The sequence below is a fragment of the Nerophis lumbriciformis genome, linkage group LG29 (assembly GCF_033978685.3).
Source record: "Nerophis lumbriciformis linkage group LG29, RoL_Nlum_v2.1, whole genome shotgun sequence".
Taxonomy (NCBI): Eukaryota; Metazoa; Chordata; class Actinopteri; order Syngnathiformes; family Syngnathidae; genus Nerophis; species Nerophis lumbriciformis.
The window spans coordinates 2,983,492-3,008,166 of record NC_084576.2 but is presented as its reverse complement, the minus strand read 5'-3'; the positions used below and the strand labels follow the sequence as shown (position 1 = coordinate 3,008,166).

Here is a 24,675-nt window from a genome sequence, read left to right as displayed (position 1 = left end):
TATAGAGGCAACTTGTTTTTCCACTGTACTGGTACTTTAAGACGACATACGCAATTCTATTAACTGCCAATGTTTGTATCAGAATGACTTTGTAAGATTATGAAATGCAGACATTGAGTCTATTTAATTAGATGACAGAGTAATAAAATCTTGTACTTGTGTATTTCAGATACCAAACTGAGTCACACACACTCTATAGTCAAACATTTAAATTGATGAGTTCATCTGAAGACACTGCGTTCTCTGTTCAGAAGCCAAGACTGCTCAATAATTCCAGTTTGACAATACACATTATAATTGGACTCCTCTGGCGGTTATGCAAATGAGATGACAATGTCATCTATCACTCGCCTCTACAGGTAGATTGCAGGGCTGCGAGAAACACTGACCCTCTCATGTTGTCATTGCACTACTGTAGCATCAACGCTAACAATACTGTTAAAGTAATGCCTTAAAGGCCTACTGAAACCCACCACGCAGTCTGATAGTTTATATATCAATGATGAAATCTTAACATTGCAACACATGCCAATACGGCCGGGTTAGCTTACTAAACTGCAATTTTAAATTTCGCGCAAAATATCCTGCTGAAAACGTCTCGGTATGATGACGCCGGCACGTGACGTCACGGATTGTAGAGGACATTTTGGGACAGCATGGTGGCCAGCTATTAAGTCGTCTGTTTTCATCGCAAAATTCCACAGTATTCCGGACATCTGTGTTGGTGAATCTTTTGCAATTTGTTCAATGAACAATGGAGACAGCAAAGAAGAAAGCTGTAGGTGGGAAGCGGTGTATTGCGGGCGGCTGCAGCAACACAAACACAGCCGGTGTTTCATTGTTTACATTCCTGAAAGATGACAGTCAAGCTTTACCATTGGCCTGTGGAGAACTGGGACAACAGAGACTCTTACCAGGAGGACTTTGAGTTGGATATGCAGACACGGTACCGTGAGTACGCATGCAGCTGCGGCTTCCAAACATTTGATCGCTTGCCCGTACGTGCGTGCCGCTATGTGCATGTCACATACGTAACTTTGGGGACTTTGGGGAAAATATACAGGTAAAAGCCAGTAAATTAGAATATTTTGAAAAACTTGATTTATTTCAGTAATTGCATTCAAAAGGTGTAACTTGTACATTATATTTATTCATTGCACACAGACTGATGCATTCAAATGTTTATTTCATTTAATTTTGATGATTTGAAGTGGCAACAAATGAAAATCCAAAATTCCGTGTGTCACAAAATTAGAATATTACTTAAGGCTAATACAAAAAAGGGATTTTTAGAAATGTTGGCCAACTGAAAAGTATGAAAATGAAAAATATGAGCATGTACAATACTCAATACTTGGTTGGAGCTCCCTTTGCCTCAATTACTGCGTTAATGCGGCGTGGCATGGAGTCGATGAGTTTCTGGCACTGCTCAGGTGTTATGAGAGCCCAGGTTGCTCTGATAGTGGCCTTCAACTCTTCTGCGTTTTTGGGTCTGGCATTCTGCATCTTCCTTTTCACAATACCCCACAGATTTTCTATGGGGCTAAGGTCAGGGGAGTTGGCGGGCCAATTTAGAACAGAAATACCATGGTCCGTAAACCAGGCACGGGTAGATTTTGCGCTGTGTGCAGGCGCCAAGTCCTGTTGGAACTTGAAATCTCCATCTCCATAGAGCAGGTCAGCAGCAGGAAGCATGAAGTGCTCTAAAACTTGCTGGTAGACGGCTGCGTTGACCCTGGATCTCAGGAAACAGAGTGGACCGACACCAGCAGATGACATGGCACCCCAAACCATCACCCAACCATGCAAATTTTGCATTTCCTTTGGAAATCGAGGTCCCAGAGTCTGGAGGAAGACAGGAGAGGCACAGGATCCACGTTGCCTGAAGTCTAGTGTAAAGTTTCCACCATCAGTGATGGTTTGGGGTGCCATGTCATCTGCAACGCAGCCGTCTACCAGCAAGTTTTAGAGCACTTCATGCTTCCTGCTGCTGACCTGCTCTATGGAGATGGAGATTTCAAGTTCCAACAGGACTTGGCGCCTGCACACAGCGCAAAATCTACCCGTGCCTGGTTTACGGACCATGGTATTTCTGTTGTAAATTGGCCCGCCAACTCCCCTGACCTTAGCCCCATAGAAAATCTGTGGGGTATTGTGAAAAGGAAGATGCAGAATGCCAGACCCAAAAACGCAGAAGAGTTGAAGGCCACTATCAGAGCAACCTGGGCTCTCATAACACCTGAGCAGTGCCAGAAACTCATCGACTCCATGCCACGCCGCATTAACGCAGTAATTGAGGCAAAAGGAGCTCCAACCAAGTATTGAGTATTGTACATGCTCATATTTTTCATTTTCATACTTTTCAGTTGGCCAACATTTCTAAAAATCCCTTTTTTGTATTAGCCTTAAGTAATATTCTAATTTTGTGACACACGGAATTTTGGATTTTCATTTGTTGCCACTTCAAATCATCAAAATTAAATGAAATAAACATTTGAATGCATCAGTCTGTGTGCAATGAATAAATATAATGTACAAGTTACACCTTTTGAATGCAATTACTGAAATAAATCAAGTTTTTCAAAATATTCTAATTTACTGGCTTTTACCTGTATGTGCTGTATGAACTTTGGGGAGGTGAACGGTACTTTGGGCTGTGGGATTGAGTGTGTTGTGCAGGTGGGTTGTTATGCGGGATTAATTTGTGGCATATTAAATATAAGCCTGGTTGTGTTGTGGGTAATAGAGTATATATATGTCTTGTGTTTATTTACTGTTTTAGTCATTCCCAGCTGAATATCAGGTCCCACCCGCCTCTCACAGCATCTTCCCTATCTGAATCGCTCCCACTGCCCTCTAGTCCTTCACTCTCACTTTCCTCATCCACAAATGTTTCATCCTCGCTCAAATCAATGGGGAAATCGTCGCTTTCTTGGTCCGAATCGCTTTCGCTGCTGGTGGCCATAATTGTAAACAATGTGCAGATGTGAGGAGCTCCACAACCTGTGACGTCATGCGCATATTGTCTGCTACTTCCGATACAGGCAAGGCTTTTTTATCAGCGACCAAAAGTTGCGAACTTTATCGTCGATGTTCTCTACTAAATCCTTTCAGCAAAAATATGGCAATATCGCGAAATGATCAAGTATGACACATAGAATGGACCTGCTATCCCCGTTTAAATAAGAAAATCGCATTTCAGCATACTAGCAATGAAATGCAATTGGCATTTACCTTCCAGCACATAAAGACACTCCTTGTTCGCAGGGTACGTGTTTGGGTAGTTGGGAGAGCTGAAGGTGCCGCCATCTGCGTGCCGTATCCAATTTCCACAGTGACGGGAACGTGGCGGCCTCTGTGAAGGCGAAGGTTTCACCACTTTGGACACCGCACCTTGCTCTGCACAGCACAAAGCACAATATACAATACAGACGATATGCGATATGAATGGCATCAATATCAAATCAAATCAAATCAAATCAACTTTATTTATAAAGCACATTTAAAATTTACCACAGGGGTAGCCAAAGTGCTGTACAATGAGCAGGTTAAAAGATAAAACGAGTACCGAGCAAACACAACACAACACAAACAGAACACGATAAAAAATAAATAATTAAAATAGAATTAATAAAAACATAAAAACATAAAAACAGGATCACAGCAGGTGTATTATGGGGCGCCATTGCAGGATGGATATCACTCAGTGTTAAAAGCCATGGAATAAAAGTATGTTTTTAAGAGAGATTTAAAAACAGGAAGAGAGGAGGCTTGTCTAACACTCAGGGGTAGGTCGTTCCAGAGCTTGGGAGCAGCAACGGCGAAAGCTCTGTCACCTCTAAGCTTCAGCCTTGTGTCAGGGACCGTCAACAGCAGCTGATCGGCTGATCTTAAGGATCGGGTGGGGCAGTAAGGATAGAGCTGATATACGTTGTATTGTAATAATGCATGTTGACGACACATTCTCGCTGAGTCCCACAAATTTGACAGCAATAAGCGAACAAACGCATTTGGAATGCATTCTCGCCAAGTAAATGATCAGTATATGACATGTACAGTAGACCTATTTTATTTTGTTTTTTACTCACGCTCCGGCATATTTATTTGCCCCCATGAGCTCCCATAGTCCTCACCCAACCCTTTAGTTCCTTAGCGGAGATCTGCAAGGCTAACAAGAGCGAGATGTTAGTTCCACTGCGTTGCCAGTGGTTTGGATTTGCGGCAACAGGCATGGAACAAATGCTGCAAAGTTTCTTTCAAAAAGGCAGCAGCACAACAAACTTATTCCAGCATCGGAAACAGCATTGAGCCCAGTGGGGGAAATGCAACTCTTTACAAGGCAAACAGGACTGCAGCAACAACTCCACCTAAGAAGCAGCTTACTGTGGCACAAAGTCGCATGTCCAGCATGGAGAAGAACGCACAGAGCGATCACTAAAGCAGTCCATCTGCACGTCCCAACCAGACAGCTCAAATGCGCGTGTGCTGCTGCAAAACTCTTGTGGAATTATAAGGAATTAAATGATCAATGTGTGAATGCTCCAAAGCATTCACACATATGGTTTTCTACACCAAAATTAATCTATTTATTATTATTCCTCTACTTCTTCTTCTCCAGATTTTGGCGTGCTCTACCTTCAAACCGTTCCAACTTCAAACTGTTCTGCCTATTCGGGAATCGCGGGCTTTCCTTTGACAAATTCCAAAAATTTCCAGATTTCCCAGAATTCCAGGTTTTCCGGGACATTTTTCCCATTCAAAATGGATTGGCCGTTTTTCAAACTTTCACCATTTCCACATTTTTCAACCTATTCATACCATTCCAACTTCAACAAATTCCAACATTCTGGAAATTCTAACTAATTATTTTTCCAAGTTCAAAAAGATTCCAGGATTTTCCAGAATTTCTGCTTTTCCAAAGCCCTATTTCCACCCTTTTTTCTGGCGACTACTCCTTCCACATTTTTCAACACATTTCAACCGTTCCATCGTCAAAATATTTCTCTTAATCAGAAGAAAAAACAAAGTTGTTTTTTTAAATGGAAAAATTCCAGGAATTCCGTAATACCATTTCTCAATTCAACATGTTACTACTTCAACATTTCTCGACCGTTTGGAAAAATTTCAACACCAACCATTTCAACTCATTTAGACCATTCAAGTTTTTTACGATTTTCAAAAAAAATCCCACTTTTCCCGAAATTCGCAATTTTTGCTGACATTTTTTTCCCCTGGATTTCCCATAATACCTTTTTTTTTTTTTTTTTTTTTTTTTTTGCATTTTCCCCATTCAAATTGAATTGGCCGTTTTTCAAACTTTCACCATTTCCACATTTTTCAAACTATTCATACCATTCCAACTTCAACAAATTCCAACATTCTGGAAATTCTAACTAATTGTTTTTCCAAGTTCAAAAAGATTCCAGGATTTTCCAGAATTTCTGCTTTTCCAAAGCCCTATTTCCACCCTTTTTTCTGGCGACTACTCCTTCCACATTTTTCAACACATTTCAACCGTTCCATCGTCAAAATATTTCTCTTAATCAGAAGAAAAAAAAAAGTTGTTTTTTTAAATGGAAAAATTCCAGGAATTCCGTAATACCATTTCTCAATTCAACATGTTACTACTTCAACATTTCTCGACCGTTTGGAAAAATTTCAACACCAACCATTTCAACTCATTTAGACCATTCAAGTTTTTTACGATTTTCAAAAAAAATCCCACTTTTCCCGAAATTCGCAATTTTTACTGACATTTTTTTCCCCTGGATTTCCCATAATACCTTTTTTTTTTTTTTTTTTTTTTTTTTTTTGCATTTTCCCCATTCAAATTGAATTGGCCGTTTTTCAAACTTTCACCATTTCCACATTTTTCAACCTATTCATACCATTCCAACTTCAACAAATTCCAACATTCTGGAAATTCTAACTAATTATTTTTCCAAGTTCAAAAAGATTCCAGGATTTTCCAGAATTTCTGCTTTTCCAAAGCCCTATTTCCACCCTTTTTTCTGGCGACTACTCCTTCCACATTTTTCAACACATTTCAACCGTTCCATCGTCAAAATATTTCTCTTAATCAGAAGAAAAAACAAAGTTGTTTTTTTAAATGGAAAAATTCCAGGAATTCCGTAATACCATTTCTCAATTCAACATGTTACTACTTCAACATTTCTCGACCGTTTGGAAAAATTTCAACACCAACCATTTCAACTCATTTAGACCATTCAAGTTTTTTTTATGATTTTCAAAAAAAATCCCACTTTTCCCGAAATTCGCAATTTTTACTGACATTTTTTTCCCCTGGATTTCCCATAATACCTTTTTTTTTTTTTTTTTTTTTTTTCATTTTCCCCATTCAAATTGAATTGGCCGTTTTTCAAACTTTCACCATTTCCACATTTTTCAACCTATTCATACCATTCCAACTTCAACAAATTCCAACATTCTGGAAATTCTAACTAATTATTTTTCCAAGTTCAAAAAGATTCCAGGATTTTCCAGAATTTCTGCTTTTCCAAAGCCCTATTTCCACCCTTTTTTCTGGCGACTACTCCTTCCACATTTTTCAACACATTTCAACCGTTCCATCGTCAAAATATTTCTCTTAATCAGAAGAAAAAACAAAGTTGTTTTTTTAAATGGAAAAATTCCAGGAATTCCGTAATACCATTTCTCAATTCAACATGTTACTACTTCAACATTTCTCGACCGTTTGGAAAAATTTCAACACCAACCATTTCAACTCATTTAGACCATTCAAGTTTTTTACGATTTTCAAAAAGAATCCCACTTTTCCCGAAATTCGCAATTTTTACTGACATTTTTTTCCCCTGGATTTCCCATAATACCTTTTTTTTTTTTTTTTTTTTTTTTTTGCATTTTCCCCATTCAAATTGAATTGGCCGTTTTTCAAACTTTCACCATTTCCACATTTTTCAACCTATTCATACCATTCCAACTTCAACAAATTCCACCATTCTGGAAATTCAAACAATTTTTTTTCCAAGTTCAAAAAGATTCCAGAATTTTCCAGAATTCCTGCTTTTCCAAAGCCCTATTTCCACCCTTTTTTCTGGCGACTACTCCTTCCACATTTTTAATACATTTCAACCCTTCCAACGTCAAAACATTCCTCTTAATCAGGACAAAAAAAGAAGCTGTTTTTTTAACTGGAAAATTTCCCGAAATTCCAAGAATTCCGTAATACCATTTCTCAATTCAACATGTTACTACTTCAACATTTCTCGACCGATTTGAAAAATCTCAACACCAACCATTTCAACTCATTCAGACCATTCAAGTTTTTTACGATTTTCAAAAAAAAAAAACGCTTTTCCCGAAATTCCCAATTTTTTCTGAAAAAAAAAAATCCCGGATTTCCCATAATTCCTTTTTTTTCAAATTCCAAATTTAGTTGGCCATTTTTCAAACTTCCACAATTTCCACATTCTTCAACCGATTCAAACCATTCCACCTTCAACACATTCAACTCATCCTGGACATTCAACAAATTTCCAGGAAATCACGTTTTTTGGTAGCCTATTTCCATCCTTCTTAAGTTCGACTACTCCTTTCACATTTTTCAACCCATTTCAACCGTTCCACCGTCAAAACACTCCTCATATTCGGGACAAAAACCAAGTTGGTGAAGTAACTACAAAAATTCACGGTTTTCCCGAAATTCCAGGAATTTGTCAATTAACAACTGTTACTAATTCAACATTTCTTGACCGATTTAAACAATTCCAACACCAACCAATTCATTTTATTCAGGACATTCATGCTCCTAATAATTTTTTTAAAAATCCCGCTTTTCCCAAAATTCCCAAATTTCCAGGAAGTTCCCATTGAAATGACTGGGACATTTTTCCAAGTTGCACAATTCCCACATTTTTCTACCTATTCAAACCATTCCAACATCAACACATTCTACTCATCCTGGACATTCAAACTAACACTTTCCCAAGTTCCAAACCAAATTCCGGTTTCCCTGGAAATTCAAACTCTTCCACATTCAAACCATTCCAACATTCAAACTATTTCAGCGTTTAAACAATTTCAACATTTAAACCATTTCTACATTCATCCTACGTTCCATTAGCATTTCAGTTCAGCGTCAGCTTTTCAACATTCAAACTATTCTTACATTCATACTATATTCGGTCAGCATTTCAGTTCAACTTCAGCATTCACACACAATGTCTTCAGGAATTGCCTATTCTAGTAATAGTTTAATATTGCAATGAAGTGTACATTGTCTTGAACATCAGTTCACAGTAACAAGGACCCCAGGATACTTCAGGGAAAAGTCTGCGTTTATCCACTTACTAAAACAATATAGTCATCTCTATGTTTTTGGGATTATTTATTTGCATACAATGTAGTAGAATTGTATTCAAAACAGAAGTTTTAAGTTTGCACTTTATTGTTCTGATTGATTTTTATTGCTATTTAATGATGATTGGTATCTTTATCGATGAAGTGGAGTATATTTATTTGCATGCAATGTGCAATGCTACATGTTTTAATTACAGAAGTATTTTTTTCAAGACAGAAGTTTTAAATTTTCACTTTATTAATCTCAGTTTTGGAGATTAATATGTATTTGCATGTAATGTGCAATGCTATTTTTTTTTTTCACAGAAGTATTTTATTTAAGCAGAAGTATTGCCTCCTCGAGGAAGCTTTAATACAGTTATTTGAAAATGATTGCATAAAAAGTACAATTTATATCTGGTCTAAAAAGAACAACATTATACAAATTAAGAATTTTGCTAAGAGTAAGATGCAATGTATTGCAGTGTCATTTTCAAACTACTAGTTTTTGATCAAATAGAAACAAAACTCGTTTGAAATTGTCTTTGTATACATTGGTTTCTTTAAAGAGTAGGGGAAAATGGGAAAACAATCGTAAATCACATTTTTTGTGAAAAAATCGGAGATATTGCTGTCTTTTACTATCAAAACGTATTCTGTTGTTGTTGTTATTGTTTAGAAATGTAGGAAATAAGTCCCTGAGTAGAGGAGGACGTAAATGGCAAAAACCAAAGGATTTAAATTGGAGCCAATAGTAGGAAGTTATTTAAATATTTTATTGATTCGTTGCTTATAAATGTGTTTAGAAATTTCATCTTTCAATGATCTTGAACATTAACTACTTGGTATTGGATACCCAAATGTGTAGTATCAACTTAAACTGTAAAATATCAAAATACCAGAAGAAAAAGGGCCTGATTTACTAAAGGGTCGCTTGATTAAAACACGTGCAAACTTGATAGCACACGCAAAGCTGATCTACTAAACGTTGTGTTAAGTGAAGCGGAACTGCACTTTTTTGGGGAATTTTGCCTACCTTAAACACTCGTTATGAGAGACAAGAAGACAAAAGGTTTTGGGTTTTTTTTGCATTCTAACATGTAAAAATGGACTCGTTCTTGGTGGCTATACTTCATTTACGTTCTGTAACCTGTATAATAATCAAGCTGTAGCAACATTATTATTGTAAGAGCGAACACTGAGGAACTCTTTTTCTATCGTAGTAACACATCGGCATGCTTCGGTATTAGACGTAAAAGTGAGCGTCTAAGACACCACGATACATAAAGCTTAGCAAACCAGCCACAATTAAGTGCATCCCGGGGGCCCGAGCACCTGACATTGAGGCTAATCTTAGGGAGCTAACTCGCAACAGGCCTAGTAAACACGTACGACAGGCTAATCGCACCACTAGTTATGCGAATATAGTTGTACACGTTGGCTCCAATGACACTAGAATGAGACAGTCAGAGATTACAAAGAGAAACATAGCCAGGACTTGTGATCTCGCTAGAAAGATGTCCAGGCATCGAGTAATTGTCTCTGGCCCCCTGCCTGCGAGAGGCAATGATGAGAGATATAGCAGATTAGTCTCGCTTAACAAGTGGCTGGCTAGCTTCTGTAGACAACAGGGACTAACGTTTATTGATAATTGGCCCTCTTTCTGGGGCAAACCAGGCTTGCTGATGAGGGACGGCCTTCACCCTAACCAGGAAGGCGCCATCATCCTGTCTAAGAATATAGACTACTGTTTAAATCACATTTGACTAACTACACTAGAGCAAGCCCGGACACAGGCAATTACAGAGCCTGCTAGTCCGGGTGAGGAGTCAGTTAAGCTAGAACTAGCCAGTTCCGGTGGCCATGGATGAAGTGCTGGCTGTCCAGAGTCGGGACCCGGGGTGGACCGCTCGCCTGTGCATCGGCTGGGAACATCTCTGCGCTGCTGACCCGTCTCCGCTCGGGATGGTGTCCTGCTGGCCCCACTACTTACTATTATGTTGGATCCACTATGGACTGGACTCTCACAATATTATGTCAGACCCACTCGACATCCATTGCTTTCGGTCTCCCCTAGAGGGGGGGGGGGGGGTTACCCACATATGCGGTCCTCTCCAAGGTTTCTCATAGTCATTCACATCGACGTCCCACTGGGGTGAGTTTTTCCTTGCCCGTATGTGGGCTTTGTACCGAGGATGTCGTTGTGGCTTGTGCAGCCCTTTGAGACACTTGTGATTTAGGGCTATATAAATAAAGATTGATTGATTGATTGATTGATATGCGTTTGGAGTTTAAATTTTGCTATGGAAACGGAAATCAATGCGCTGAAGAAATCCATCCCGGAATTGATTAAAATGATCAAAATATGGTAAATATTGTACATATTACTTATTTTTATGAACGTGTCTGTTACTACATTATATACACGTATATACAGTACTTGCAGTGTGTATATAAAACGTTGATGGAAGGTTTTGAAGTTGTTTTAGAGGGCTTTGAAGGCTACAACTGTGACTCCCATGAGCCGCGTGTTTCAAGCGTTTACCATCTTTAAAAATCCTAAAAAAAAGACGTGTGTGTTCTTGTCTCTCATGATAATTGTGAACGATAGGCACAATTCCAAAAAAAAAGGTGCAGTTCCCCTTTAAGTGAACAGAAAAAGGTGTGCAATCAATTTTGTGTCGCTGTCTTCATTAATATGTCAAATATATGATGATCAATCCAACGAAAAGAAAATGCAAATATAATTATTTAGCACGCGCAATGTTATTTATCAACACTCATCACCTTTTTGCAAGCACTATATGGTATTTTATTTAGCATTCGGTAAGAAAAAGGTGTAAACTGACAGCTGCAGGATCAGTGCTGCGTTGCACAGACAGACGAGAATCCTCAGTCCTGCGTGTGTGTTTCAACATATTTGGACGGACAGATATAAAATATTAGATTTATCGTCTAATCAGCAGTTTTCTTTTATAATTGCATTGCTGCTGGATGACTTAAGGAGCTGATTAAAACAAATTCAATTGCTGCGCTTTGGTGTCTCATGGCGTTTTTTAATGTTGTTCGTTTTTTGTTTTTGTATATACCGTATATATATTAGTATATACAGGTAAAAGCCAGTAAATTAGAATATTTTGAAAAACTTGATTTATTTCAGTAATTGCATTCAAAAGGTGTAACTTGTACATTATATTTATTCATTGCACACAGACTGATGCATTCAAATGTTTATTTCATTTAATTTTGATGATTTGAAGTGGCAACAAATGAAAATCCAAAATTCCGTGTGTCACAAAATTAGAATATTACTTAAGGCTAATACAAAAAAGGGATTTTTAGAAATGTTGGCCAACTGAAAAGTATGAAAATGAAAAATATGAGCATGTACAATACTCAATACTTGGTTGGAGCTCCTTTTGCCTCAATTACTGCGTTAATGCGGCGTGGCATGGAGTCGATGAGTTTCTGGCACTGCTCAGGTGTTATGAGAGCCCAGGTTGCTCTGATAGTGGCCTTCAACTCTTCTGCGTTTTTGGGTCTGGCATTCTGCATCTTCCTTTTCACAATACCCCACAGATTTTCTATGGGGCTAAGGTCAGGGGAGTTGGCGGGCCAATTTAGAACAGAAATACCATGGTCCGTAAACCAGGCACGGGTAGATTTTGCGCTGTGTGCAGGCGCCAAGTCCTGTTGGAACTTGAAATCTCCATCTCCATAGAGCAGGTCAGCAGCAGGAAGCATGAAGTGCTCTAAAACTTGCTGGTAGACGGCTGCGTTGACCCTGGATCTCAGGAAACAGAGTGGACCGACACCAGCAGATGACATGGCACCCCAAACCATCACCCAACCATGCAAATTTTGCATTTCCTTTGGAAATCGAGGTCCCAGAGTCTGGAGGAAGACAGGAGAGGCACAGGATCCACGTTGCCTGAAGTCTAGTGTAAAGTTTCCACCATCAGTGATGGTTTGGGGTGCCATGTCATCTGCTGGTTTCGGTCCACTCTGTTTCCTGAGATCCAGGGTCAACGCAGCCGTCTACCAGCAAGTTTTAGAGCACTTCATGCTTCCTGCTGCTGACCTGCTCTATGGAGATGGAGATTTCAAGTTCCAACAGGACTTGGCGCCTGCACACAGCGCAAAATCTACCCGTGCCTGGTTTAGGGACCATGGTATTTCTGTTCTAAATTGGCCCGCCAACTCCCCTGACCTTAGCCCCATAGAAAATCTGTGGGGTATTGTGAAAAGGAAGATGCAGAATGCCAGACCCAAAAACGCAGAAGAGTTGAAGGCCACTATCAGAGCAACCTGGGCTCTCATAACACCTGAGCAGTGCCAGAAACTCATCGACTCCATGCCACGCCGCATTAACGCAGTAATTGAGGCAAAAGGAGCTCCAACCAAGTATTGAGTATTGTACATGCTCATATTTTTCATTTTCATACTTTTCAGTTGGCCAACATTTCTAAAAATCCCTTTTTTGTATTGGCCTTAAGTAATATTCTAATTTTGTGACACACGGAATTTTGGATTTTCATTTGTTGCCACTTCAAATCATCAAAATTAAATGAAATAAACATTTGAATGCATCAGTCTGTGTGCAATGAATAAATATAATGTACAAGTTACACCTTTTGAATGCAATTACTGAAATAAATCAAGTTTTTCAAAATATTCTAATTTACTGGCTTTTACCTGTATATCTCCTACATGAAAAGACATCTTTCATTATGCATTTTCTTGCCTTTAAATAATTCCAGACGCACAAATGCGCTGGTGATGCTATCTACAGCCTCACGCACAGAATTAAGAGTCAGTGTGCCTATATTTCTGTTGTCTAGATCAGTGTTTTTTAACCTTTTTTGAGCCAAGGCACATTTTTTGCGTTGATTGTCATGTCATGTTCGGATGTACATTGTGGACGCCGTCTTTGCTCCGCAGTAAGTCTTTGCTGTCGTCCAGCATTCTGTTTTTGTTTACTTTGGAGCCAGTTCAGTTTTAGTTTCGTTCTGCATAGCCTTCCCTAAGCTTCAATGCCTTTTCTTAGGGTCACTCACCTTTCGTTTATTTTTGGTTTAAGCATTAGATACTTTTTTACCTGCACGCTGCCTCCCGCTGTTTCCGACATCTACAAAGCAATTAGCTACCGGCTGCCACCTACTGATATGGAAGAGTATTACACGGTTACTCTGCCGATCTCTAGACAGCACCGACACTCAACAACAACACATCACTTGCAGACTACTTCTGGATTGCAAAAAATATTTTTAACCCAAAGAGGTGAATTTAGATAATCTCCCACGGCACACCAGACTGTACCTCACGGCACACTAATGTACATATACATATACATATATGCACATGTACTGTATATACATACATACATACATATATACACACAAACCCCGTTTCCATATGAGTTGGGAAATTGTGTTGGATGTAAATATAAACGGAATACAATGATTTGCAAATCATTTTCAACCCATATTCAGTTGAATATGCTACAAAGACAACATATTTGATGTTCAAACTGATAAAAAAAAAAAATTTCTGCAAATAATCATTAACTTTAGAATTTGATGCCAGCAACACGTGACAAAGAAGTTGGGAAAGGTGGCAATAAATACTGATAAAGTTGAGGAATGCTCATCAAACACTTATTTGGAACATCCCACAGGTGAACAGGCAATTTGGGAACAGGTGGGTGCCATGATTGGGTATACAAGTAGATTCCATGAAATGCTCAGTCATTCACAAACAAGGATGGGGCGAGGGTCACCACTTTGTCAACAAATGCGTTAGCAAATTGTTGAACAGTTTAAGAAAAACCTTTCTCAACCAGCTATTGCAAGGAATTTAGGGATTTCACCATCTACGGTCCGTAATATCATCAAAGGGTTCAGAGAATCTGGAGAAATCACTCCACGTAAGCAGCTAAGCCCGTGACCTTCGATCCCTCAGGCTGTACTGCATCAACAAGCGACATCAGTGTGTAAAGGATATCACCACATGGGCTCAGGAACACTTCAGAAACCCACTGTCAGTAACTACAGTTGGTCGCTACATCTGTAAGTGCAAGTTAAAACTCTCCTATGCAAGGCGAAAACCGTTTATCAACAACACCCATAAACGCCGTCGGCTTCGCTGGGCCTGAGATCATTGAAGATGGACTGATGCAAAGTGGAAAAGTGTTCTGTGGTCTGACGAGTCCACATTTCAAATTGTTTTTGGAAACTGTGGACGTCGTGTCCTCTGGACCAAAGAGGAAAAGAACCATCCGGATTGTTATAGGCGCAAAGTTGAAAAGCCAGCATCTGTGATGGTATGGGGGTGTATTAGTGGGTAACTTACACATCTGTGAAGGCACCATTAATGCTGAAAGGTACATACAGGTTTTGGAGCAACATATGTTGCCATCCAAGCAACGTTACCATGGACGCCCCTGCTTATTTCAGGAAGACAATGCCAAGCCACGTGTTACATCATCGTGGCTTCATAGTAAAAGAGTGCGGGTACTAGACTGGCCTGCCTGTAGTCCAGACCTGTCTCCCATTGAAAATGTGTGGCGCATTATGAAGCCTAAAATAGCACAACGGAGACCCCCGGACTGTTGAACAACTTAAGCTGTACATCAAGCAAGAATGGGAAAGAATTCCACCTGAGAAGCTTCAAAAATGTGTCTCCTCAGTTCCTAAACGTTTACTGAGTGTTGTTAAAAAGAAAGGCCATGTAACACAGTGGTGAACATGCCCTTTCCCAACTACTTTGGCACGTGTTGCAGCCATGAAATTCTAAGTTAATTATTATTTGCAAAAAAAAAAATAAAGTTTATGAGTTTGAACATCAAATATGTTGTCTTTGTAGTGCATTCAATTGAATATGGCTTGAAAAGGATTTGCAAATCATTGTATTCCGTTTATATTTACATCTAACACAATTTCCCAACTCATATGGAAACGGGGTTTGTAGATTTTAGGCTGTATATATGGCCATTCCAAAACTTATGTGTTATGCTGCAGAGCTGATTAAGGTTTTACTTTACATTTAAGAGTATGACCAAAATACCAGTTTTGTATTAAGTATAGAGAGATGTAACAAAAACGTAAAAACGAACGTAACATGGGTGATGTTTTGTCTCGCTTTTCAACAATGCAAGGGCAGACACCAATCTTACCTGCAGTCTTTTGAGCCCGAGCAAATCCCTCCTCAATGAAAAGGAGAAGTATCCAGACTGTAAAGAAATGTGACAGACAGTGAGCGTCAAAGAAAGAGATTAGTGGGATTTGAGTGTCTATAACTTGTCGTCTTTGGCCCTGAATGTATACTGTATGCCAGGCTGGGATCCGGAAGGAGGGATAAACACACAACACTCCTGCCATCTGCTTGCTGAAATTTCACTCCCACTTCCTCCCACTCCCGCCGCCATATAGGAGCATCAGTGTGTCACAACATTTTGCAAAGACAGCAAAAACATCAAGCATGTTGGAGCCAAGCCATCACTTGTGTGCATGACGTAAAAAAAAATGGACCCAAATAGAGCAGTGGAGCCTGAAGGGCGCGGAAGTATGTCGTGACTTTCCCCCAGAGTGGTGTGTGCGTGTGAGAGACAGAGAGTGTGTTTGTGGCGCTAACACACAAAATACATTACAACTTTTCAAGAACATCGCTGTGATGTTGTTCCATGTCAACATGTGTCGACTCCAAATCTATTCTACAAACCCCGTTTCCATATGAGTTGGGAAATTGTGTTAGATGTAAATATAAACGGAATACAATGATTTGCAAATCATTTTCAATCCATATTCAGTTGAATATGCTACAAAGACAACATATTTGATATTCAAACTCATAAACTTTTTTTTTTTTTTTTGCAAATAATAATTAACTTAGAATTTCATGGCTGCAACACGTGACAAAGTAGTTGGGAAAGGGCATGTTCACCACTGTGTTACATGGTCTTTCCTTTTAACAACACTCAGTAAACGTTTGGGAACTGAGGAGACACATTTTTTAAGCTTCTCAGGTGGAATTCTTTCCCATTCTTGCTTGATGTACAGCTTAAGTTGTTCAACAGTCCGGGGGTCTCCGTTGTGGTATTTTAGGCTTCATAATGCGCCACACATTTTCAATGGGAGACAGGTCTGGACTACAGGCAGGCCAGTCTAGTACCCGCACTTTTTTACTCTGAAGCCACGTTGATGTAACACGTGGCTTGGCATTGTCTTGCTGAAATAAGCAGGGGCGTCCATGGTAACGTTGCTTGGATGGCAACATATGTTGCTCCAAAACCTGTATGTACCTTTCAGCATTAATGGTGCCTTCACAGATGTGTAAGTTTTGGCACTAATACACCCCCATACCATCACAGATGCTGGCTTTTCAACTTTGCGCCTATAACAATCCGGGTGGTTCTTTTCCTCTTTGGTCCGGAGGACACGACGTCCACAGTTTCCAAAAACAAATTTGAAATGTGGACTCGTCAGACCACAGAACACTTTTCCACTTTGTATCAGTCCATCTTAGATGAGCTCAGGCCCAGCGAAGCCGACGGCGTTTCTGGGTGTTGTTGATAAACCGTTTTCGCCTCGCATAGGAGAGTTTTAACTTGCACTTACAGATGTAGCGACCAACTGTAGTTACTGACAGTGGGTTTCTGAAGTGTTCCTGAGCCCATGTGGTGATATCCTTTACACACTGATGTCGCTTGTTGATGCAGTACAGCCTGAGGGATCAAAGATCACGGGCTTAGCTGCTTACGTGCAGTGATTTCTCCAGATTCTCTGAACCCTTTGATGATATTACGGACCGTAGATGGTGAAATCCCTAAATTCCTGAAGCCACGATGATGTAACACGTGGCTTGGCATTGTCTTCCTGAAATAAGCAGGGGCGTCCATGGTAACGTTGCTTGGATGGCAACATATGTTGCTCCAAAACCTGTATGTACCTTTCAGCATTAATGGCGCCTTCACAGATGTGTAAGTTACCCATGTCTTGGGCACTAATACACCCCCATACCATCACAGATGCTGGCTTTTCAACTTTGCGCCTATAACAATCCGGATGGTTCTTTTCCTCTTTGGTCCGGAGGACACGACGTCCACAGTTTCCAAAAACAAATTTGAAATGTGGACTCGTCAGACCACAGAACACTTTTCCACTTTGTATCAGTCCATCTTAGATGAGCTCAGGCCCAGCGAAGCCGACGGCGTTTCTGGGTGTTGTTGATAAACCGTTTTCGCCTTGCATAGGAGAGTTTTATCTTGTACTTACAGATGTAGCGACCAACTGTAGTTACTGATAGTGGGTTTCTGAAGTGTTCCTGAGCCCATGTGGTGATATCCTTTACACACTGATGTCGCTTGTTGATGCAGTACAGCCTGAGGGATCGAAGGTCACGGGCTTAGCTGCTTACGTGCAGTGATTTCTCCAGATTCTCTGAACCCTTTGATGATATTACGGACCGTAGATGGTGAAATCCCTAAATTCCTTGCAATAGCTGGTTGAGAAAGGTTTTTCTTAAACTGTCATTTTAGATCGGGGGCCACATGGAGAAAAATCTACTCCCAAGTGGGCCAGACTGGTAAAATCACGGCACAATAACTTAAAAGTAAAGACAACTTCAGATTGTTTTCTTTGTTTAAAAATAGAACAAGCACATTCTGAAAATGTACAAATCATAAAAGTTTTTTTTTTTACACTTACATGTTGCGGTTAATAGTATATATACTTTATTTGTCGTTATTTATTGTTTCTGAATAAATGATGTGATCATGTTCATCACTCAACTCATTGGTGTTAATTTTCAATCTATCAAGACAAAAAAATAATATCAAAATCAAATTACAGTATGTTATTTATGTAGTTTGATCATTTTCCTCGACTGGTGTACTAACATCACGTGGTTTATTTTGTACATATGTAGCATCATCTACAAAGATACAAAGAATTGCTATTGCGACATCCAGTGGACACATTTAGAACAGCTGTTTCTTTCATTCAAAAATTTCAGGTTCATTTTTATACTTAACAAACTCATCCTGCGACCAACTGTAGTTACTGATAGTGGGTTTCTGAAGTGTTCCTGAGCCCATGTGGTGATATCCTTTACACACTGATGTCGCTTGTTGATGCAGTACAGCCTGAGGGATCGAAGGTCACAGGCTTAGCTGCTTACGTGCAGTGATTTCTCCAGATTCTCTGAACCCTTTGATGATATTACGGACCGTAGATGGTGAAATCCCTAAATTCCTTGCAATAGCTGGTTGAGAAAGGTTGTTCTTAAACTGTTCAACAATTTACTCGTGCATTTGTTGACAAAGTGGTGACTCTCACCCCATCCTTGTTTGTGAATGACTGAGCATTTCATGGAATCTACTTTTATACCCAATCATGGCACCCACCTGTTCCCAATTAGCCTGCACAACTGTGGGATGTTCCAAATAAGTGTTTGATGAGCATTCCTCAACTTTATCAGTATTTTTTGCCACCTTTCCCAACTTCTTTGTCACGTGTTGCTGGCATCAAATTCTAAAGTTAATGATTATTTGCAAAAAAAAAAAAAATGTTTATGAGTTTGAACATCAAATATGTTGTCTATGTAGCATATTCAGCTGAATATGGGTTGAAAATGATTTGCAAATCATTGTATTCCGTTTATTTTTTACATCTAACACAATTTCCCAACTCGTATGGAAACGGGGTTTGTAAAAGGGAACGAATGGTCTTCCACATTATATACAGTCTGTGGTCAAAGCCTGCACAGTCTAACCAGATTCAATGCAAGTCCGTGCGAAAATCAAGCACTGGTGGCATCGCAGAACTGCACAGCACCGTAATAATAATAATACAATTAACAATGAGAGCTGTTTTGAGTATTTTTGAATTCTATTTACCTAATATAGTTGCAAAATACTGGTGCTGAGGCAAACTACAGCCACAGCTAATGAATTTCCCTACAATCGAAAATGTCATTACATTATTATCTTATATTCCAGTTCTTTATTGAAGTCTATGTATGACGTTGGGGTCTGGTAGTCTATTAAAAGAACATTTCATGAATTAGTAGGAAACTGAGGAGACAGAAGTGACACCTCATTCCTATTATGCAACCATATAGATCAATAATTACACTGCTTCCCATACATTTGCTTATGAATTTAACAAAGAAAAACACTGAGAAAAAGAGCATCAAGCTGCTTAAGTAATGTAATTAATTAAGTAATAAGTAATGTATTGTTAACTTGGAAGTAATTAGCTTATTTTTAGCAAAATGATCAAACTAAATGGGGCACGTGCATTCTAATTAGCACATCAAATGATGTCGCGTATACCTGGAAACGGATACAAAAAATGAACTAAAAAAAAAACCCCAACAAGCAGCGTCTTACTTACCTACGTTCATCATCATCATTAATGGCCGCTGATTGAGGAAGACAACTTTCATCCCAGTTCTTTTCGTGTTGAAACCAATGAAGGAGAGATCATCACTCACGCTGTCACGGAACACACATAAACAAATGGTGACGGTGAAGAAGTAGTCAGAGAAGGGATGGAGATCAGGAGGAGGAGGAGGAGGAGGAGGAGGAGGAGGGTGGATTTAAGACTGGACCTAGTTGACGTTGGGGGTGGGGGGGGCGGAAGCTCAGTGCACATCACCACTTTTTAAACTATATCACTGCTTAGTCGTTCACAATCTAATTGTGGTTATGTATGACCCAAAGTGTCTGATTGTCATGACTAGGACTTTGGCTTGGTTTGTTCTCCCGTGGTGCAAATGAACTGGACTGGTCAAGGCTTGAAGGTGGGTACATGATTTATTTTAAACTATCAAAAAAGGAATAAACAAAAAGCGCGCACAGTGGCGGAGAATAAAACTAGACTTTAAACACAAAACTTTGCACATTGGCAGAGAAACTATGAACAATTAAACAAAACACTAACTGTGGCTTAACAAACAAAAACTTACTTGGCATGGAACCGGCATGAAAAAAAAAGAGTAGCAAGGGTCATCAGGGGGTGGAGAGTGTGCAGGAGCATAAATGTGGTGATGTCGTCAGAACGAACAACAGAAAATGAATGAACTTAAATACTATGGACATGATTAGTGAAAGCAGGTGCGTGACTCGAAACGTGAAACAGGTGCGTGACGTGACAGGTGAAAACTAATGGTTGCTATGGTGACAAGAGTGCACAATGAGTCCAAAGGTGGAACAGGTGCGTGACGTGACAGGTGAAACTAATGGTTGCTATGGTGACAAAACAAAACAAAAGCGCACAAAAAGTCCAAAATTTAAACCGAACATTACTAAAACAAAACATGATCACACAGACATGACACTGATAAATTTAACATATGAAATAGTATCAACAAACAAATAATTGATCTAAAGCAGGGGTCGGGAACCTTTTTGGCTGAGAGAGCAATGAAAGCCAAATATTTTAAAATGTATTTCCATGAGAGCCAAATAATATTTTTTAACACTGAACACAACTAAATGCGTGCATTTTAAGTAAGACCAACATTTTATGATATGATATGAGTATGATAAGTCTGTTATTCTTTTTAATAATATTGTTATTCTGAAGCTTATCAATAATAATTAAAATACTTCATACCATTGATGCAACTTCTTGAACAGGTGCGGTAGAAAAACGGATGGATGGATTAAAATGAACGTTTTATATTTAAATGTAAATGTGTTAAATGTATGTTGGCATTAGCCAGGCCTCCCTCGCCCGCCTGCAGCTCGTGCAGAACTCTGCTGCTCGTCTGCTAACACAGACCCGCAGACGTGAGCACATCACCCCTATTTTAGCGTCCCTTCACTGGCTCCCTGTGCGTTACCGAATACATTTTAAACTCCTTTTATTTGTTTTTAAATGTCTAAACAACCTCGCGCCAACCTATCTCTCCGACCTCCTTCAGCCTTACTGCCCCACCCGATCCTTAAGATCAGCCGATCAGCTGCTGTTGACGGTCCCTGACACAAGGCTGAAGCTTAGAGGTGACAGAGCTTTCGCCGTTGCTGCTCCCAAGCTCTGGAACGACCTACCCCTGAGTGTTAGACAAGCCTCCTCTCTTCCTGTTTTTAAATCTCTCTTAAAAACATACTTTTATTCCATGGCTTTTAACACTGAGTGATATCCATCCTGCAATGGCGCCCCATAATACACCTGCTGTGATCCTGTTTTTATGTTTTTATTAATTCTATTTTAATTATTTATTTTTTATCGTGTTCTGTTTGTGTTGTGTTGTGTTTGCTCGGTACTCGTTTTATCTTTTAACCTGCTCATTGTACAGCACTTTGGCTACCCCTGTGGTAAATTTTAAATGTGCTCTATAAATAAAGTTGATTTGATTTGATTTGATATTTTGAACGTTATTTTTAACACTGATTACCGGCGGAATTATTCATGACTTATCATGTTAAGCAATGTCAGCTAAGATTTATCTGAGAGCCAGATGCAGTCATCAAAAGAGCCACATCTGGCCCTAGAGCCATAGGTTCCCTACCCCTGATCTAAAGGTATTATGAGTAAAAACACAAAAAAATAATACTAATGCTCACAAACATGTATTTACAATATTATACTTGCATAATGCTAAAGTGACAAATATTTGTGTTGATATTGTGTTAGTTTGGTGCCTTCTTTTTTCAAATCAGATTGACATAACTTTATTTGTACCTTTATTGTGATTATAATGGTACACCTTACATATATATTGTCACATGCGATGATTAACATGATTTTACTTCAATAATTCACAATTGACCTCACACTGACCTTTCCATGTAAAACACACACTTTAAATGTGTATTTATTGTTTTAATGTTAATGCACTTTAAACCCTTAGGTCCAAAAATGGTGCTTCTCATATAAGGTAATAAAAAGGTCTATTTGTTTACATTACCGCATTAAATATTTTAAAAAACATATAGACCATAGATATAGTTGTTATTGTTTGTTTTCATGCACTTTTTGTCAAAATACACTTTTTTTTTTCAGTGGAAAAAGATCAGATGAGGTGCAAAGTGGATTAACAGGATGGTGGTTAGGAGTTGTGGGTGTTACGTTCAACAGGGGTGGAAGGAGACGACACCACGAGGAAGATCAGATGTACAGGTGTATTGCAACCTTTGATGAGTGTGTGGGATGTCTATGCTACTCTATGTGTTTGGTGCAGGGCGATGTGTAAATTAAACAGTGTAAATGTTACCAAGGGTTGTTGTGAGTGCGTGTTGGATGGACTCTTCGTCAGTCCAGAGGGGCGAGGCAAAAAGGGCCGGTATCCGTGGGCAGGCGAGTGGTCGGGGGCTGGAGAGAAGCAACGAGATCCGTGTCCAAGCGAGGGTCGAGGATCGGGGAAAGCAATCCAAAGTCCGGAGGGAGGTTGAGATACACAACTCAGGCACGCGGAACAGGGACTGTGGGGCGTACAAAGGACATGAGACGCGGGAAAACAAGGAGGACAGGAAGAGCAAGTACACGAGGGAAGCCAGAAACAGAATGCTTACTGCGAAGAGTTAACGACGTTCCGGCGTAGGCTCCAAGGGTCCACTGGTCTTTCTGCTGTTGTCTTGATTAGTCCCAGGTGTGCTGATTACAGATTGCCTGCAGCTGCGTTGTTGCATGGGCGTGTCTTGGCATGCTGCCAGCCTTAGAGTTGGAAGAACTGGCTGCTGATGAAGTGCTGGCTGTCCAAAGTCGGGACCCGGGGTGGACCGCTCGCCTGTGCATTGGTCGGGGACATCTCTGCGCAATTGACATGTCTCCGCTCGGGATGGTCTCCTGCTGGCCCCACTATGGACTGGACTCTCACTATTATGTTAGATCCACTATGGACTGGACTCTCACAATATTATGCTAGATCCACTCGACTTCCATTGCACTGGTCACCCACATCTGCGGTCCTCTCCAAGGTTTCTCATAGTCATCCCATTGGGTTGAGTTTTTCCTTGCCCTGATGTGGGATCTGAACCGAGGATGCCGTTGTGGCTTGTGCAGCCCTTTGAGACACTTGTGATTTAGGGCAATATAAATAAACATTGATTGATTGATTGATTGATGAAAAGCGGGTTCGAGACCGCGTTGTGAGAGTGGGGTTTCGTCACACCAGAAAACCTGATTTTCATTTACTTTAAAGGTAGATTTATTCGGTATTAAAGGGAAGAACAATATAATGTGTCAGGATTTCAGCTAATTATGTTATTATGTGATAATCTGAGTCAATGGGTCCAAATTAGTCTAAAGAGTGTTATGCAAATTTACGATTGTAGGTATCTTGTTTTGTGTTTGGCATAGTTCTCCTATGTTTTAGTCTGTTTCTGTTTCAGCACTCTTTCCATTGTTTACATTTTGGTTGCTAGGTGCGCTGATCATACACACCTGTTTCTGTTTAGTGATTAGTGTTCCCAACTGCTGCCGCCACTAATCACGCCATTTATATACCGGTGTCACCCTGCCTTAGGTTGCAGGTTCATTGTTTACCTTATGCCACAGTTTTTGCTTTTCTCCTTAGCCTCACACTATTGCTTATGTTCTAGTCTTTTTGTATACAGTGGAATCCCGATTCCACTAATCAACCCTGAAAAGACACACCTGTGAAGTGAAAGCCTTTTCAGTTGACTACCTCTTGAAGCTCATCGAGAGAATGCCAAGAGTGTGCAAAGCAGTAATAGGAGCAAAGAGTGGCTATTTTGAAGAAACGAGAATATAAAACATGTTTTCAATTATTTCATTTTTTTTTTGTTAAGTACATAACTCCACATGTGTTCATTCATAGTTGTGATGCCTTCAGTGACAATCTACAATGTAAATCAGGGGTGTCAAACTCATTTTAGATCGGGGGCCACATGGAGAAAAATCTACTCCCAAGTGGGCCAGACTGGTAAAATCACGGCACAATAACTTAAAAGTAAAGACAACTTCAGATTGTTTTCTTTGTTTAAAAATAGAACAAGCACATTCTGAAAATGTACAAATCATAAAAGTTTTTTTTTTACACTTACATGTTGCGGTTAATAGTATACAGGTAAAAGCCAGTAAATTAGAATATTTTGAAAAACTTGATTTATTTCAGTAATTGCATTCAAAAGGTGTAACTTGTACATTATATTTATTCATTGCACACAGACTGATGCATTCAAATGTTTATTTCATTTAATTTTGATGATTTGAAGTGGCAACAAATGAAAATCCAAAATTCCGTGTGTCACAAAATTAGAATATTACTTAAGGCTAATACAAAAAAGGGATTTTTAGAAATGTTGGCCAACTGAAAAGTATGAAAATGAAAAATATGAGCATGTACAATACTCAATACTTGGTTGGAGCTCCTTTTGCCTCAATTACT

General features: G+C 39.5%; 1 protein-coding gene across 1 annotated transcript in view; it reads right to left on the bottom strand.

The window, feature by feature from the left end:
* Positions 1-19,861, bottom strand: part of neto2b (neuropilin (NRP) and tolloid (TLL)-like 2b) — a 79,452-nt gene extending 59,591 nt beyond the window's left edge. Inside the window, exons 1-3 of the mRNA XM_061925213.1 lie at positions 19,713-19,861; positions 15,494-15,550; positions 3,235-3,399 (exon numbers count right to left, since the gene is read on the bottom strand). Coding sequence (XP_061781197.1) covers positions 3,235-3,399; positions 15,494-15,550; positions 19,713-19,764 — 274 coding nt within the window. The 5' untranslated portion in view covers positions 19,765-19,861. The remainder of the gene's footprint in view (positions 1-3,234; positions 3,400-15,493; positions 15,551-19,712) is intronic.
* Between the last annotated feature and the right edge of the window lie 4,814 nt (positions 19,862-24,675).